Source organism: Macaca mulatta, chromosome 2, assembly GCF_049350105.2.
Source record: "Macaca mulatta isolate MMU2019108-1 chromosome 2, T2T-MMU8v2.0, whole genome shotgun sequence".
Lineage (NCBI taxonomy): Eukaryota > Metazoa > Chordata > Mammalia > Primates > Cercopithecidae > Macaca > Macaca mulatta.
The window spans coordinates 148,289,336-148,305,834 of record NC_133407.1 but is presented as its reverse complement, the minus strand read 5'-3'; the positions used below and the strand labels follow the sequence as shown (position 1 = coordinate 148,305,834).

Below are 16,499 nucleotides of genomic sequence, written 5' to 3'. Positions count from 1 at the left end.
AGACAAGAGTCTTGCTATGCTGGTCTTGAACTTCTGGGCTCAAGTGCTCCTTCCACCTCAGCCTCCCAAAGTACTGGGATTACAGGCATGAGCCACCACTACTGACCTTCTTTTTATTTATTAATATATCTTAGAAGATTTTCCATGACAACATATACAATTGTACCCCATTCAATCAAAGGGATTAATACTATGCCATGGCATAGATACCACCATAAGTTATATAGCCAGATGCCTCTTAGTAGACATGTTTTTGGTCCCTTGTTATAGATGGTGGTGCGGTGAACACCCTTGTGTTCATCCTTTGTATACAATCAAGGGTATAGCCATAGGATAAAGTTGAGTCAAGGGGTAAGTACATTTACAAGAGTGCACGTGTCACCCTCACACCCCAAAACCAATGGAGATGTCCTCCCATTACAGTCGATGATGGTGACCACTCAGTCTACCTTGTGGCCTTGAGAAGCAGGTATCACCAAGAGGTGACGGGACTTGCCCAATGGCACACAGTTAAATGATTTTTCCCAATAAATACACTTGATACAAAATTCAAAAAGAACACAACATTATGCCAGTTAGGACTAAGTTTGACTGCATGTGAAATGAAAAACCAAAATAATTGCAATTTAATAACCCAAGGCTGAGTGCAGTGATTCACATCTGTAATCCTGGCATTTTGGGAGTCCAAGGTGGAAGGATCATTTGAAGCTGGGAGTTCGAGACCAGCCTGGGCAACATAGCAAGACCCTGTCTCTACCAAAAAGATTTTTAATTAGTTGGGCATGGTGGGAAATGCCTGTGGTCCCAGCTACTTGTGGGGCTGAGGTGGGAGGATCACCTGAGCTCAGGAGTTCAAGGGTGCAGTGAGCCATGATCCCACCACTGCACTCCAGCCTTGGTGACAGAGCAAGACCCTGTCCCTAAAATAAAATAAAATAAAATAAAATAAAATAAAATAAAATAAAATAAAAAATACCCAAGGTTATATCTTACATAAAACAAATGCCCTCGAGTGAGGCATTCCAGAGCTGGTATGGTAGCCCCTGAAGTCATTAGCAACTTTCTGCTTTCTGCTCACCACTCCTGGGGTATGGCCCCTATCTTTATTGTCAGAATGCCTGCTAGATTCCTGATCATCACATCTGCATTCCAGGCAGCTGAATGGAGAGATGGATCAAGAAAAATGGGACAAAGAGTATCCGATAGCATCCTCATAAATCTGTTTATATAAAGTTGTTTCCTTAATGCCACAAAACACATCTACATGTATTTTACTTAGTTATATGGTCACATTTAGCTGAAAAGGAGGTTGGAAATTGCAGTGTTTGTTCTCCACAGCCAAGGTCTTAGCTGAAAATTGAGGGTTCTAAATACTAAGGAAGAAGGGATGAATAGAAATTGTAGCAAGCTATTTGTTTCTGTCATGGTTAAATTGCAAAAAAAATAAACTTACCTCCTTCCCGAGGCAGCCATTGTTAACATTTTTTGAATATCTAGAAAAAGCCCTTTGTTCAGGACTTTTTTCCCATTCTGCCAAGAGTCACCACGACCTGCTCACACTCCACCCTTACCAAAGTGCCGCGCCACTTCTCACCTCTCATTTGATTTCACAGAAGCTCTGAAATGGGTTGGGCAAATGCCATGATCCTCATTCCATAGGGGAAGAAACTGAGGCCCAGAGGGGGAAACTGACTGCCTAAAATCGCCAAGTAAAGGATGGAGCCGAGCCTCCTGTGGAGGCAGGACAAAGCGGATGTGTTTCCCAAACACAGGACACATGCAAGATGCACCGGGCAGTCAGTGGCAAGCACATGGTTCCATTTCCAATTTCTTTTTTTTTTTTTTTTTTTTTTGAGACGGAGTCTCACGCTGTTGCCCAGGCTGGAGTGCAGTGGCGCGATCTCGGCTCACTGCAAGCTCCGCCTCCTGGGTTCCCGCCATTCTCCTGCCTCAGCCTCCTGAGTAGCTGGGACTACAGGCGCCCGCCACCGCGCCCGGCTAATTTTTTTTTTTTTGTATTTTTAGTAGAGACGGGGTTTCACTGTGGTCTCGATCTCCTGACCTTGTGATCCGCCCGCCTCGGCCTCCCAAAGTGCTGGGATTACAGGCTTGAGCCACCGCGCCCGGCCCAATTTCTTCCATAACTTTAAGGAGAAAGTTTCAGTTTGGAGCTAATGTGTCTTTAACTCCTCTCACACTTACTAATAGGTCTTTTAAACAAAGAGAAATCAGCCCTCAGGCTCAGAGCGCTCAGCAGGCAAAAGTATCTAGCTAGATTCTAAGAACATTGTTTTGATTTCATTACACCTATATTTACAGTGTTTTTCTATTTATGGCAAATGATCCTGGTTTCCTTTTCTTTGAAAGTAATTTAAATTTACTTTTTAAGTAAATGTATCTAAGTTAAAAAGTGAGTTTATTCAAAGAAAAACATGCAGTAAGGAACTATCTGTGCTTGAATACAGATTCCCCCATTCACCAGCTATGTGACACTTGGTGTCACTTACCAGCTATGTGACACTTGGAGAAGACAGTTGGTGCCTCTGAGCCTCAGTTTCCTCATACGTATAATGAGGGTGGTATTTTTTCCTACCTCATGTATTTTTTTTTTTTTTTTTGAGACAGAGTCTTGCTCTGTCGCCCAGGCTGGAGTGCAGTGGTGCGATCTCGGCTCACTGCAAGCTCCACCTCCCGGGTTCACAGCATTCTCCTTCCTCAGCCTCCCGAGTACCTGGGACTACAGGCGTCCACCACCATGCCTGGCTAATTTTTTTTGTATTTTTAGTAGAGATGGGGTTTCACTGTGTTAGCCAGGATGGTCTCGATCTCCTGACCTCGTGATCCGCCCACCTTGGCCTCCCAAAGTGCTGGAATTACAGGCATGAGCCACCACGCCTGGCCGAATTTTTAAAATTAATAATAGGATTAAATGAGATAATGAATGTCAGGAGCTTAGCACCCTGGCACGTAGTTAAGCACTCAACACTTTATTTATTTATTTATTTATTTATTTATTTATTTATTTTTGAGAGGGAGTCTTGCTCTGTCACCCAGGCTGGAGTGCAGTGGTGCAATCTTGGCTCACTGCAACCTCCGCCTCCTGGATTCAAGCAATTCTCCTGCCTCAGCCTCCTGAGTAGCTGGGATTACAGGCATGCGCCACCACATCCAGCTAATTTTTGTATTTTTGGTAGAGATGGGGTTTCACCATGTTGACCAGGCTGGTCTCGAACTCCTGACCTCAGGTGATCTACCTGCCTTGGCCTCCCAGAGTGCTGGGATTACAGGCATGAGCCATCGCGCCCGGTCACTCAACACTATTTTTAACAATATTATTACAATATTACAAATATTAATATTGTTCATCTTAATTTTGTCATAACACCTCCTGGCTGCTCAGAGCAGAGAAAGTCAGTAGGACTGTGGGGTAGCTGGATAGAGATACCCCATCCTAGAGCCTCTGCCCCTACACCAGTGGTTTTGAGTCAGGGATAATCCCCTACACTGGGGACTTTTTTTTTTTAAGACCGTGTCTCACTCTGTTACCTAGGCTGTAGTGCAGTGGTGCAATCTTGGCTCACTGCAGCCTTGATCTTCCGGCTCCCACCTCAGCCTCCTGAGGAGTTGGGACTACAAGTGCATGCCACCATGCCCAGCTAATTTTTGTATTTTTTTGTAGATAAAGATTTTCACCATGTTGCCCCAAAGTGCTGGACTACAGGCATGAGCCACCCATGCCCAACTGACATATTTTAATCAGTATGACTGGGGTTGGTGGTACCCCTGGCATCTGGTGGGTAGAGGCCAGGGACGAAGCTAAGCATCCCACAATGCGTTGGTTGGCCCCTACCGTGAAGAATCATCTAGCTTGAATGTCAAAAGTATTGAGGCTGAGAAACCTTGTGCCATCCTACACCTGTGTATGTGCCTAGCAGCAGCTGGCTCTTCAGCCAGCTCATTATTCCAAAAGAGACTTAAGCTTGGAATCCAAAAGCCTCGGTCTCAGTTTCCTCATCCAGCAAATGGGAAGGCTGAACCCTGCCTTATCTGCAGTCATTCTATCTCCTGATGATTGGCCTTCTTGGGCACTTTCCTGGTCTAGGCTATCTCTACTGGTCCCTTTCTATCTTTCCCCCAGGTGCAAGGAAACCCATCTAATTGGCTTTTCATTTGTTTGACTTCTGATATTCGCATTCCCAGAGTGGCCTCTGGGGCCCCACAGTGACCATCTGAAACCCTGCAGTGTGAGTGCCCCAGCCATCTCTGAGTACCCCTGTTATTGTGGGTGGCAGCTGCTAGTCTTTTTCCTTTGAAGCACACCTTGACATGTGTAACTTTTCTTTTTGTGTGTTGACTTGTTGGCTGTATTCCTCCCCACATGCCTCCACCCTGAAGACAGACACCAAGCCTGCTGTCCCCGGCACACTGCACAGTGCTTGGCACATAGTGGGCATGCAGGAATGTGTTTGTGGGATCTATGAGGCGAGAGGCAAAAAGAGAGGATAAGGTGAGGGGATAGATATAGAGAACGGAGAAAAGGGAGAAAAGAAATAGAGAGGAGGAGGGAGTTCAATGAATGTTAAATGCTGAGAGATCTAAATAAAGGGGAAAGCGGGCGGGGCGGGGGTCCAGACTGAGACTTGAGCTCAAAGTAGACAAGCCAGAGAGAGAGAGAGAGGAATGCGAAGAAAGATGAAAAGGGCGGAGAAGAGAAAGGAATGGAGACACAGAACGAAAGAGAGAGACAGGCAGAAAGAAGGTGCAGGCGCAAAGCAAAAGGAAGAAAACCTCCCCGAGGCCTCAGTGCTCAGGTTGCGGAGGGGAGGAAGACCGCCCGCAGGAGCCTGCGCGGCGCGGCTGGAAGCGCCAGGATGCAGACGCGGTTTCCATGGAGACGAGGATGCTCCCGGCGGGAGCCACCGACTGCTGCGGGACCCGCGCCTCTGGCACCTTGGGAGTGGACGGTCAGAGAGGAGGCGAAGGGACGGTGTGGGTTTGCCACCTCTTCTGACTCTTTCCCACTCCTGCCTCTTGCTGGAGATTTAGAGCCCGGGAATAGGGAGGCAGGAGCGCACCAGCCTGGGAAAGGGCCCTGGGGACTCCGAGGGCGGGGGAAGGACTGGGGCTGAGACCACTCCTCGCCCTGCCCCATTCCCTTCCTTGGTGTTTGACCCTCCTTTCCTTTCAGATAGGGTCCCGGAGGGTCTGGCAAAGTGCAGCGCTATGTGGAGAGATGATGGCCAGGCCTTCTCCACAGGCCCCTCTTCCTCCTCCTGCCCTGTTAATGCTGGAGCACCAGGGCTCAGTCCTAAGCCTTCTGTTCGGTTTCCACCACGTCCAGTCCTCGGGATTTAAGTACCTACAAGTGCCCACAGTTCCCAAATTTGCATGTCCAGCCCTGGCTTTCTCCTGAACTCTGGCCTGTTCAAAGTTGCTAGTTGGTTAACTCATCCAACTTGTTCCCATCACAGGGCTTTGCTTTTGCCATTCCCCTTGGCTGGAACTCTTTTCCCAGCCCTTAGGTGATGAGTTCCACTGGACTGGATAATTGATTTGGAGGAGGAGCACTGGTGTGGGGAGGAGCCCTGCTGCAGTGCCTGTTCGACCACAGTATTGTGGGGGGAGCCTGCATCTGGAAGAGGAGCACGTGTTGGGGAGAGGGGGAGGATTGGCTGGAATCTGGCAGTGCCACGATGGGGACGAGGGCCCACTCCGTTGGAAGCCAGAAGAGGCTGGAGCCTGGGAGCATTCCCTCCACAGTCGATGTGGGAGGGAGCTGGCACAGCCAAGGGCCCCTTCCCACCCGGGGGACTATATGGGCCAGGTGGACAGTGGGCAGAGCTGACCATTACCCCCACTTTGCATCGCTGTCATCTAAAACCCAGGCTAAGCATTCCGTGGGCCTGGTGCAGACTCAGGGTCCCCACGGTTCCAAACAGAGCTCTATGGAACCTTTGGGTCTCAGACACAGTAACCCAAATGCTGGCAGGACTGGCAGTACGAGGGCCACAAAGCTGGTGGAGGGGAAGACCCCATCTTCACAGTGGCCTGCTGAATCTGGGGGTTCTGACTGCCCTGTGACGCAGCAGCTGCCACTCTCCAAGCCAGTCAGTGTTACCAGAGGAACTCAATGTGCTCATTAGCTCAGGCGTGGGTCTCATCCACTAGGCTAAGTGCTGGCCAAGGGCCCACCTGGGCTGGGACTGGGACAGGTGGGTTGCTAAATCCAAAGCAGGTGGATGCTAGCTAGGGAACCATTGCCAAGGCCCTTCTGAGCCTGCCCCTTCTCTTCCTCTTTGCCTTTGTCCCCCTCACCTGAAACCAACTCTCCACATTACTTTCTTATTTGTGTAATTATTACTTTGGGCGTCATAGCTGGTTTTGATAACAGCCAAGATTTACCCAGAACTTACTGTGCCAGATACTTTACATTTTGCTGCCTTTCATAATCTTTACAACCATTTGAGGATGCCATCATTATTCCCATTGTACATATGAGGAAACTGAGGCTTAAAGGTGAAGGAACTTGCTCAGTGTGGCACATCTAGAAAATAGATGAGCCAGGATTTGAGACCCAGCCTTCTTAATCGCTTTGCTATTACGTACCTCTCCCCACAGTACGTTGCAAGCTCCATGAAGCTAAAATCCAAGTCTCCCTACCCCCTAGGCCTGGTCTAGTGCCTGGCATATGGCAGGCCCTGGATAAATGCTACCTGAGTGCCTGGCACTGTGCTAAGTGTCTTACACGCATTACTTCATTTAATCCTCCTAATCACCCTGTGAGGTAAGTACAGTGGTATTGACTGACACAGGCCTGTTCTAGGTTCAGTGGCATCCCCCAAGGTCATACAGCCAAGCTAGGGGAAGAACTAGGCTAAGTCCTATCATTGGCACTTCATAGTCTGTGCTCTTAGCAAAGTGCTCAACTGCGTGAATGAAAGTGTATTCCAGCATCGTGAATAAAAGGAAAACGGTGCCCAATAAACATTTGATGAGTGAAGGACAAGAATTTTAAAAATAACAATGAGGGCAGGCATGGTGGCTCACTCCTATAACCCCAACACGCTGGGAGGCTGAGGTGGCAGATCACTTGAGGTCAGGAGTTCGAGACCAGACTGGCCAACATGGTGAAACCTCATCTCTACTAAAAATATAAAAATGAGCCGGGCATGGTGGGAGGCATCTGTAGTCTCAGCTACTTAGGAGGCTGAGGCAGAATTGCTTGAGCTGGGAGGTGGAGGTTACAGTAAGCAGAGATCGCGCCATTGCACTCTAGCCTGGGCAACAGAGCGAGACTCTGCCTCAAAAAATAAATAAATAAATAAATAAATAAATAAATATATAATAATGAGGATGGGAGAGATGGGAGAGGGAGTTGGTCCCGATGCTAGGGGAAGTTGAAGGAGGTGGCTGTGGGTGGTTATGTTCTCATATTCCCAGAAGGCTTCCTGGAGTTCATCTGATGGGGAAGGGAGAGGGCATTGCAGGTTCCAGAAAGTTTCTGCTACCCGTCCTAGACCTCTTTCTCTCTCTCTCTTTTCCCTGCCCCTGCCCTCTCTCCCTCTCTGGAAGTGGGTAACAAGCATGTGGTTGGATTGACTTGCCCGCAATAGGGTGGGGCCCGGACTGCAGACACTAGGGAGTAATGATCTTTTCTCTTCCTTCCTGACCGTGGTGGTGGGCCCGGTGCTCTGCCCCTCAGCTCTGTGCCTCGTCCTGGGCTGCATGATCTTTCCTGATGGCTGGGACGCCGAAACCATCCGGGACATGTGCGGGGCCAAGACAGGGAAGTACTCCCTGGGGGACTGTTCAGTGCGCTGGGCATACATCCTGGCCATCATCGGCATCCTCAACGCCCTCATCCTCTCCTTCCTCGCCTTTGTGCTGGGCAACCGGCAAACAGACCTGCTGCAGGAGGAGCTCAAGCCAGAGAACAAAGGCGAGTGTGCTGTGGGCTGGGGGGCAGTGGCAGGAGCCAGGCCTGCTCCTGGGAGGCAGGATAATTTCAAATAAAAGGAGTAAAAGGGTTGCATGAATTGGAAACCCTGGCTGGGCGTGGTGGCTCACACGTGTAATCCCAGCACTTCGGGAAGCCAAGGCAGGTAGATCGCTTGAGCCCAGGAGTTCAAGAGCAGCCTGGCCAACATGGTGAAATCCCCTCCCTAAAAAAATACAAAACACTAGCTGGGTGTGGTGGCGAGCACCTGTGGTCCCAGCTACTCAGGAGGCTGAGATGGGAGGATGACCTGAGCCTGAGAAGGTTGAGGCTGCAGTGAGCTGTGATTGTGCCACTGCACTCCAGCCTGGATGACAGAGAGAGAGGCTATCTCGGAAAAAAAAAAAGAAAGAAAAGAAAGAAAGAAAAGAAAAAAAGAAACCCGACTGACAGTACAACCACCTTTAAAATGATTTGATGTTCTCCCTCAGATCTGATCATTTGCCTATGACCCAGCAAACCCACCTCGGGTACAAACCCATGAGAAGCATGCAAAGGCGCTGGTGGCTGCAGCTTCACTGTAGCAAACAACTATATACAGTCGAATGGCCATGGACAGGAGGCCGGATAAATACATGTGGCATGCTCACATCACAGAGCAGCTCACAGCTGTGAAAATGTCACACTTCAGTTATATGTACCACAGTGGACGTATCTCAGCAATATAATATTGAGAGAGGGGAAATAAAAACAAGTTCCAGAAGATGACAGAGTGATATATTTATTGAGCTCGAAACTAAGCAAAACTAAGCAATGTATTGTTTAAACACACATGTACTTGTGGCAGTATTTTTTTTTTTTTTTTGAGACGAAGTCTCACTCTGTCACCCAGGCTGGAGTGCAGTGGCACGATCTCAGCTCACTGCAAGCTCTGCCTCCCAGGTTCACGCCATTCTCCTGCCTCAGCCTCCCGAGTAGCTGGGACTACAGGCGCCCACCACCATGCCCGGCTAATTTTCTGTATTTTTAGTAGAGATGGGGTTTCATTGTGTTAGCCAGGGTGGTCTCCATCTTCTGACCTCATGATCTGCCCACTTCAGCCTCGCAAAATGCTGGGATTACAGGAGTGAGCCACCGCGCCCGGCTGTGGCAGTATTTTTCTTAAAAAAGCAAAGAAATAATAAATATGAAAGGTAGGATGACGGTCATCTGTGGTTATGATGGAAGGGGAGGAAGTGAAGTATATGAGATGGAGCATGGAGGTATATGCAAATTACTGGTAGAGTTAGAGTCCTTTTTTTTTCTTTTTTTTTTGTCTTGAGACAGAGTCTTGGGCTCGCTACAACCTCCAGCTCCCGGGTTCAAGTGATCCTCGTGCCTCAGCCTCTTGCTCTTGAGTACCTGGGATTACAGGCACCTGCCACCATACCTGGCTAACTGTTGTATTTTTAGTAGAGATGGGGTTTCACCATGTTGGCCAGGCTGGTCTCGAACTCCTGGCCTCAAGTGATCTGCCTGCCTCAGCCTCCCAAAGTGTTGAGATTATAGGCATGAGCCACCACACCTGGCTGAGTTATAGTTATTGAATGGTGAGCTCATCAGTGCTTACTATTGTATTTTTTTTAAGAGATTGGGGGAGGGGGGTCTCACTCTGTTGCTCAGGCTGGAGTGCAGTGGTGTAATCATAGTTCACTGCAGCCTCAAACTCCTGGGCTTAAGCAATTCTCCTGCCTCAGCCTCCTGAGTGGCTGGGACTACAGGCATGCGCCATCACGCCTGACTAATTTTTGTATTTTTTGTAGAGACGAGGTTTCCCCATGTTGCCCAGGCTGGTCTTGAACTCCTGGCTTCAAGCAATCCTTCCGCCTTGGCCTCCCAAAGTGCTGAGATTACAGGTGTGAGCCACCTTACCTGGCACATTGTATGCTTTATAATTAGTGTATTGCATATAAACTTTCATATACATCAAGTGGCATTAAAATACAATAAAGAAAAAAGGCCACGTTTAGAGAATTCCAGAGCTCCAGTAACTTGCCCAAAGTCACTTAAGTGGTGAAGGCAGAATCTGAACCCAAGTCCAAGTGCAAAGCCCAAGCTTCTCCCCCTTGTCACGCTGTCTGTCTCAACCTGCTGAGGCCAGAGATTTCCTGCATGGCTTTGGGAGCTCTCCTGGGAAGCTGACCTGCTAACCTGTATTCAGAGGCAGGTTCTAAATAACTGACGCAGTCCCTCAGACCCCGGGATTTCTGTGGTCTTGGTGTGAAGTCAAGGCCTGCCCTCTGGCGGCAGCTTCTAGAAGTGCAAGACTAAGACTGAGATCTGGCCTTTATCAAGAAGGGGTGTGAGGATGTGACTGACGTGAAGTGGGCCCCCTCAGTGTCCCTCTCCTCCCTTCCCAAAGCCCCTTAACAACTTAGTGTTAAAAATCGATGTAAAGGAGCCCCACTTTTCCTCCCTTCAGTGTCCAGGGAACCTCTATCCCTCACTGGGAGTTCAAGATGAGTGAGCCTCCCACTTCAGTTTTAACCCAAAGACCTCCGAGCCAAGAGCCATGGCGCGCACCTGTGGTCCCAGCTACAGGCCGAGGCAGGAGGATCGCTTGAGCCCACAAGTTCAAGCCCAGCCTGGGCGATGTAACAAAACCCAGTTGCTATTAAAAGGAAATATATATTTTTTTTTAAAAAGAAGACCTCTGGAACCAAAGAAAAAATAAATAAATAAATAGCTTCCATTTCCAGCATATTCTATGACCAAACACTGCCAAGTCCTTGGCTGTCATTATTTGTCTCTTTTTGACCCTTCGGAATTACCCTGTGAGGTAGGCTATGATCCTCATTTTGCAGATGAGAAAATCGGGGCTCAGAGACATTAAATGGCTTGCTCATGGCCATCCTGCTGGTCAGGTGAGGCTGGGATTTCAGCCCTTGTACAGTTGGCCCCTCTGATATTTTTTAGTTTGTTTGTTTATTTGTTTTTGAGATGGAGTTTCACACTTTTTGCCCAAGCTGGAGTGCAGTGGTGCAATTTTGGCTCACTGCAATCTCTGCCTCCTGGGTTCAAGCGATTCTCCTGCCTCAGCCTCCCTAGTAGCTGGAATTACAGGCATGCACCACTATGCCCGGCTAATTTTTTCTATTTTTGGTAGAGACAGGGTTTTGCCGTGTTGATCAGGCTGGTCTTGAACTCCTGACCTCAAGTGATCCACCCGCCTCAGCCTCCCAAAGTGCTGGGATTACAGGCGTGAACCACTGCGCCCGGCCCCTCTGCTCACTTTTGCCCTAGGGAATGTGTAAGGAAAGCCCGAATGCCCAGGCAGCCTCTGATTTCTCTAATTCTCTCTCCCTCTCTCTCTCTCTTAGATTTTGTGGGCTCTACAGTAAGCTCCGTGTTGCGGCCCGGGGGTGATGTCTCTGGATGGGGAGTCCTTCCCTGCCCCGTGGCTCACTCACAGGGACCCTGAAAGGCCAGGATCACAGTCCAGGAATTGGCCTGACCTCAGCTTGTCCTGCCTCCTGCCCTCTCGTCACTCCATTCAAGCTCTGAGGGAAGACCCTGATCTCAGACTCACTTCTCACTGACTACCCTGCGAGCTCCAGGCTTTGAGGAGAGGAAAGCCTGGATGTGGCCTGGGGGAGAGGAGAGGCCCTCCAGACCTTCGGAGGGTCTAATTCTTGCTCCTCCCTAAATTTGACCTAAGGGAGCCTGCATCCACCCAGGCCCTTGGGCTTCTCCTCTCCTCTCTAGACTGGCCTGGAGGTCCCTGCAGATCCCCAGGGAGAGCAGAGCTATAGTTCCAGCTCCCCAGGCCCCCTCAGTCTGGAGGGCTGCCGCCTGGCTGTATCCACACCTCTTCTGGTCCCTGCCTCCTCAAGAAATTTATTCTAGATACTGCCCCAGGGTGGGCTGGACTCTTTCCTACTTTTTTTTTTTTTTTTTGGCTGATGTTGGTTCCACCACATCTGCCACAAAGCTCCAGGTGCCACCAGTCTCCCCTGGGACCTCCTCTGCCCCATTCCAGCCTGCTTCCAGCTCACGAAGAGGGAGAGCTGCACCGAGGGACCGCACAGGGCCTTGCTGTCAGCTGCAGACCGGTTCCCTGATCAGCCCAGAGTCAGAAAAGACCTTCAGGCTCTGGAGGCAGCTGGAGGGGGCAAGTGGCCTCGGCAGTTGGAACTTAGAAGCTGCTCAGCCCGGGCTGGCCTGGCCTCCTCTTCCTTTCTGCTGGAACATCTCACCGACGACTGAGCCCTTGACCTTGGCCTGTTTTGCCCAGGCCTCTTCTCTGCTGGGATGTCTCACCAATGACTGGACCCTTGACCCTGGCCTGTTTTGTACAGCACAGACTTCTTGGCCCTGTTGTCAGGGTTGGGGGGTATGGAGGGAACCCCAGAGGTGGGGAGTTGGGGGATGCATTACCCCTTCTGCCCCTTCTCATGCCCTCCACACCCCAGGCATCTACCAAGGGCAGAGACTGTCTTGTCTCTTTGATACTTTTCTGCATAACTTGAACTTGCAGGTCATCTCTGAACAGGGTACCCCTGTCCCCTCTCCTAGGCCTTGTTATCCTGTCCCAGCCTCTTTGTCCTCCTGGCCCACCTCTCGCCTTGCGATATGCCCAGGGTCTGCACCTGTGGGCAGTGCTTGGAGCCGAGGCATGAGTGTATGTGTATGAGTGAAATGTGTGTGCGTGTGTGCGCGTGTGAGAGTGTGTGTGTGTTAGGGGGGCAGGTGAGAAGTTTCTCCCCCCTCCTCCCACTGTGGGAGCGACTCCCTTCCCCTTGGCAGGGAGCAGGTGAGGGAGACTCCTGGTATGTTTTGAACACCCCTCATTCCCCTATGGGTCTGGCAGCAGAGCCATCTCGCCCGGGGAGCCTCCCTGCCCTGGGGCCTGGACAGCTCCCCTCAGCACTAGTTGCCGGTGCAGACCAGCTTCGTCCAGCGCCCCCTCCTCGTGGCCTGGACCCACAGGGAAGGGGCAGTGCCCTGCAGGATGCTGGGGTAAGCTGCCTTGGACCTTGGAGGAGGGGAGAAGGTCACTTGAGCGCCATGTGTTTGCCAACTTTGTGTTCATTTCCACAAGACTTGGACCTGAGAGGGTTTCCAAGAAAGACCCTAGAAGTCCCCTGCCTCCCCACTCTGGACCCAGCTGGAATCAGATGCTGGGGCCTGGGGGGTTCCTGCCACGTGTAACTTACCAAGTCCCAACCCCACTCCTCCACTTACTCCTCCTGGGCAAACGCCTCCCCGCAGTGCTCTGGTCCCAGCGCTGGGCTTCCCTTCCCCCGCAGAGCCTTCCTGGGCAGTCCAGTCGGCCTGGGGTAGGGGTGCTGCGGGACAGAGGGTCCGGGTTAAATGCGGGAGGGTGTGGGAGCCCCGTGGGAGGGAGTGGGGGTAGGAGGGAGTTCCTCAAATATGCAAACCAAAGCCCGGCATTGGAGGGGAAGAGCAGAGCTAGGAGAGAGTGAGGGGAGGGGCCGAGCAAGCGACTGGGACTGGGGGAAGACACTGGGGTGCGGAGAGGAGGGGTGCAGAGACAGGGAGATGAGAGACGATTGGAGAAGGAGCGAGGGGGACGGAGAGGCACAGAGAGAGAGAGCTCGAGGAGAAGAGATCGAGAGAGACAGGGGCAGAGGCAGAGAGATGAGAGACCAGCTGAGAGGCTGCGGGAGAGCTTGGGGTCGGGGAGGGGAAATGGACGGAAAGGCGGAAAAAGGACTCAGGAGCGGGGAAGAGGTAAATGGAGATGTGGGTTAGGGGGCAAGAATGGGATGCAGAGGAGGGAGAGGAGGATGAAGGAGTCAGGATGTGGGGCAGTGAGGAGGGTGTTTCTGTCTGGGCACTGGGTGAGGGGAGAGCTTATTCCCTCAAGGATGCCTGCTACCAGGTGTCCTTGCTACACCTTGTTCCCCAAGGACACCCAGCAAACCTGTGCCCTGGTGAGGGGGTTAGAACTGACCCCTCAGAGGCTGGAGGCCCGGGGCACAGGCAGCCAAGGCCACATCCTTTTGGGGAGGCGTGGAGTGAGGGAAGCCACTTCAGAGGGCAGAGGGGGTCTAGCTGACTTAGGAGGGGGTCAGCGCTGGATGGAGAAGAGGGAGGCCAGTTCCCTGGTGGGGTAGCCTGGCAACATTCCCATGCCACCGCACCTGGCCAGCTGCCATCTTGGCAGAGCCAGGGGGAGATGCACCAGGGAGTCTGGGGTCAGGAAGGCAGAGTTGTGTGGGCTGAAGTCTGCGGGAACCCCAGGGTGACACAGGCAAGGGGTAGAAGTCAGAGTGGGGACCAAACCATAGACCGGGGCCCTGGGTTCTGCAGAGATGTGGATGGGGTGGGTGGCAGGTGCTCCAGTGGGGGGTCCCAGGTGAGGCCCTGATGGCTCTCCTGGGGCAATAAAGACATCATGGGAAGGGGGCTTTGTGGTTTGCCTCTGCTATCGTCAGGCAATCTGGCTTTAGCCTTCAGGAGGAGATAAGCAGAAGAGATCAGTGCCTGTTTCTGACCCCAGGAGGGCCTTTTTGGGCTCCAACCTAGAGCCTTCTGGCTTCAGCTCCCAAGAGAAGTACCCCCCCAACTGTGACCGGATCAGGGGTCTACCACTGCCCGATTTTCTCTGCCTGATCTGGGGACTCAGGAGAGGCCATGGCAGCCACAGCCTAGGGGTGGTTCAGTCCCTGGCCCACAGCGCTGGTCAGTTGAGTCCTTCTGGGAACTGGGGCTATGAAAATTTTCGGCTTTGAGGACAGGTACCCATGGAGGAAAACTTTCCTGAGGGGGTGAGGACCAAAGAATCAAGATCCTTTTCAAGGCCTGCGATAGCCAAGATGATGAGAACTTTTAGATAAGGCTGTGGGGAGAGTCCCTGGCCTTTTGAGCGTCCTGCTTGGGCATGCAGGGAATAACCCTTCTCCAGCTTCCAGTGTGAACTGAGAAAGGGAAATCCTGCCTTTGGAGAAGCTGGGATCTTCCCAGCACCAGAAACTTCTGCAGGCCCCTGCCTGGCTCACGGCTAACCTTTGGGTGGGACTGGAGTTTCCTGAACAGGGAACAAGGGAGCCTTCCGCAGAGCTCTGACAGGCAGGCCTCCGAGGGCCTGTGCTGTGTGCTGTTAGGATAGCTTGGTGTTGTCTACACCCCATTAGTAAGTTCTGTCTGAGTGTGTCCTCGCTGTTCATTGTCTAATTTGGTAACATTTATTTTGGTCCTGACCCCTTCTGCTGCTGCTGGGTTTGAGCTTCAGTGCAGGTGGAATGACATTCAAATAAAGAAACACTTTCTATCACCCATGCTGGCTGCCACTTCTCTGAGTCACTGGGATCAAGAGGGGTAAGATTCCTACCCCATGGATCAGGTTTGGCTGGTATTAACAGGGCCCTACTACTGTGGCTTAACAAGATAGTTTATTTTACCAACACATTAAAAAAAAAAAAAAAAAAAGCCTGGAGGTGGGTAGATCATGGCTGATATGGCTTTCAGTGTTATCCAGAACTTAGGCTCCTATCTTTCTGCACTGCCATTTTCTTTTTTTTTTTTTTTGAGACGGAGTCTTGCCCTGTCACCCAGGCTGGAGTGCAGTGGAGCGATCTCAGCTCACTGCAAGCTCCGCCTCCCCGGTTCATGCCATTCTCCTGCCTCAGCCTCCCCTGAGTAGCTGTGACTACAGGCACCTGCCACCAAGCCCGGCTAAGTTTTTGTATTTTTAGTAGAGAAGGGGTTTCACCATGTTAGCCAAGATGGTCTCTCGATTTCCTGACCTTGTGATCCGCCCGCCTCGGCCTCCCGAAGTGCGGGGATTATAGGCGTGAGCCACCGCGCCCGGCCTGCACTGCCATTTTCAATCCTGGCTACATCCTCAAGAACACCTCATGGCCCAACGTGGCTGCTGGAGCTCCAGTCACCTGGTCCACATTTCATTTGAAGACTTCTGGAAATTCCATAGGACTGTGTCACATGGGCCACATTAACTGTAAAGGAGGCTGAAAACATGTGGTCTGTTATCTCGGCACATTGCCAGCCCAAATAAAACAGGGGTTCTTGGCTAGGCAAGGTGGCTCATGCCTGTAATCCCAGCATTTTCGGAGGCTGAGGTGGGTGGATCACCTGAGGTCAGGAGTTTGAGACCAGCCTGGTCAACATGGCGAAATCCCGTCTCTACTAAAAATACAAAAATTAGCCAGGCATGGTGGTGCGTGCCTGTAATCCCAGATACTCGGGAGGCTGAGGTAGAATTGTTTGAATCCTGGAGGCGGAGGTTGCAGTGAGGTGGGATGGTGCCATTGCACTCCAGCCTGGGCAACAGAGCAAGACTCCATCTCAAAAAAAAAAAAAGAAAAAAATAGGGTTCTGTTACAAAGGAGAAAGGAGTGAATAGAGGGAGTGATACAGTCATCTCTGCACACTTCTGACAGCACAGGTTTGACTTGTCCAAGTCCACACAGGCAGAAAAGAGTGGAGCCTCGTTTGCTCTAGCCAGAGTGCTCAGTCCAGTCACTTTGCCTCTCTCTAAAGCCCCCCTGAATAGAGAGAACAATAGTGACTCCCCGCAAGGGAAGCTGTAAGCAACACA

At 51.1% G+C, this 16,499-nt stretch overlaps 1 protein-coding gene across 2 annotated transcripts in view; it reads left to right on the top strand.

Moving 5' to 3' along the window:
* Positions 1 to 11,827, top strand: part of LHFPL4 (LHFPL tetraspan subfamily member 4) — a 52,599-nt gene extending 40,772 nt beyond the window's left edge. Inside the window, exons 3-4 of one of the 2 annotated variants that reach the window (NM_001194055.1) lie at positions 7,703 to 7,939; positions 11,296 to 11,827. In NM_001194055.1, coding sequence (NP_001180984.1) covers positions 7,703 to 7,939; positions 11,296 to 11,396 — 338 coding nt within the window. In that variant the 3' untranslated portion in view covers positions 11,397 to 11,827. Of the gene's footprint in view, positions 1 to 7,702; positions 8,361 to 11,295 lie in introns of those variants that run through there. The other variant, XM_077990311.1, reaches the window with a different exon arrangement.
* The last annotated feature ends 4,672 nt before the right edge of the window (positions 11,828 to 16,499 follow it).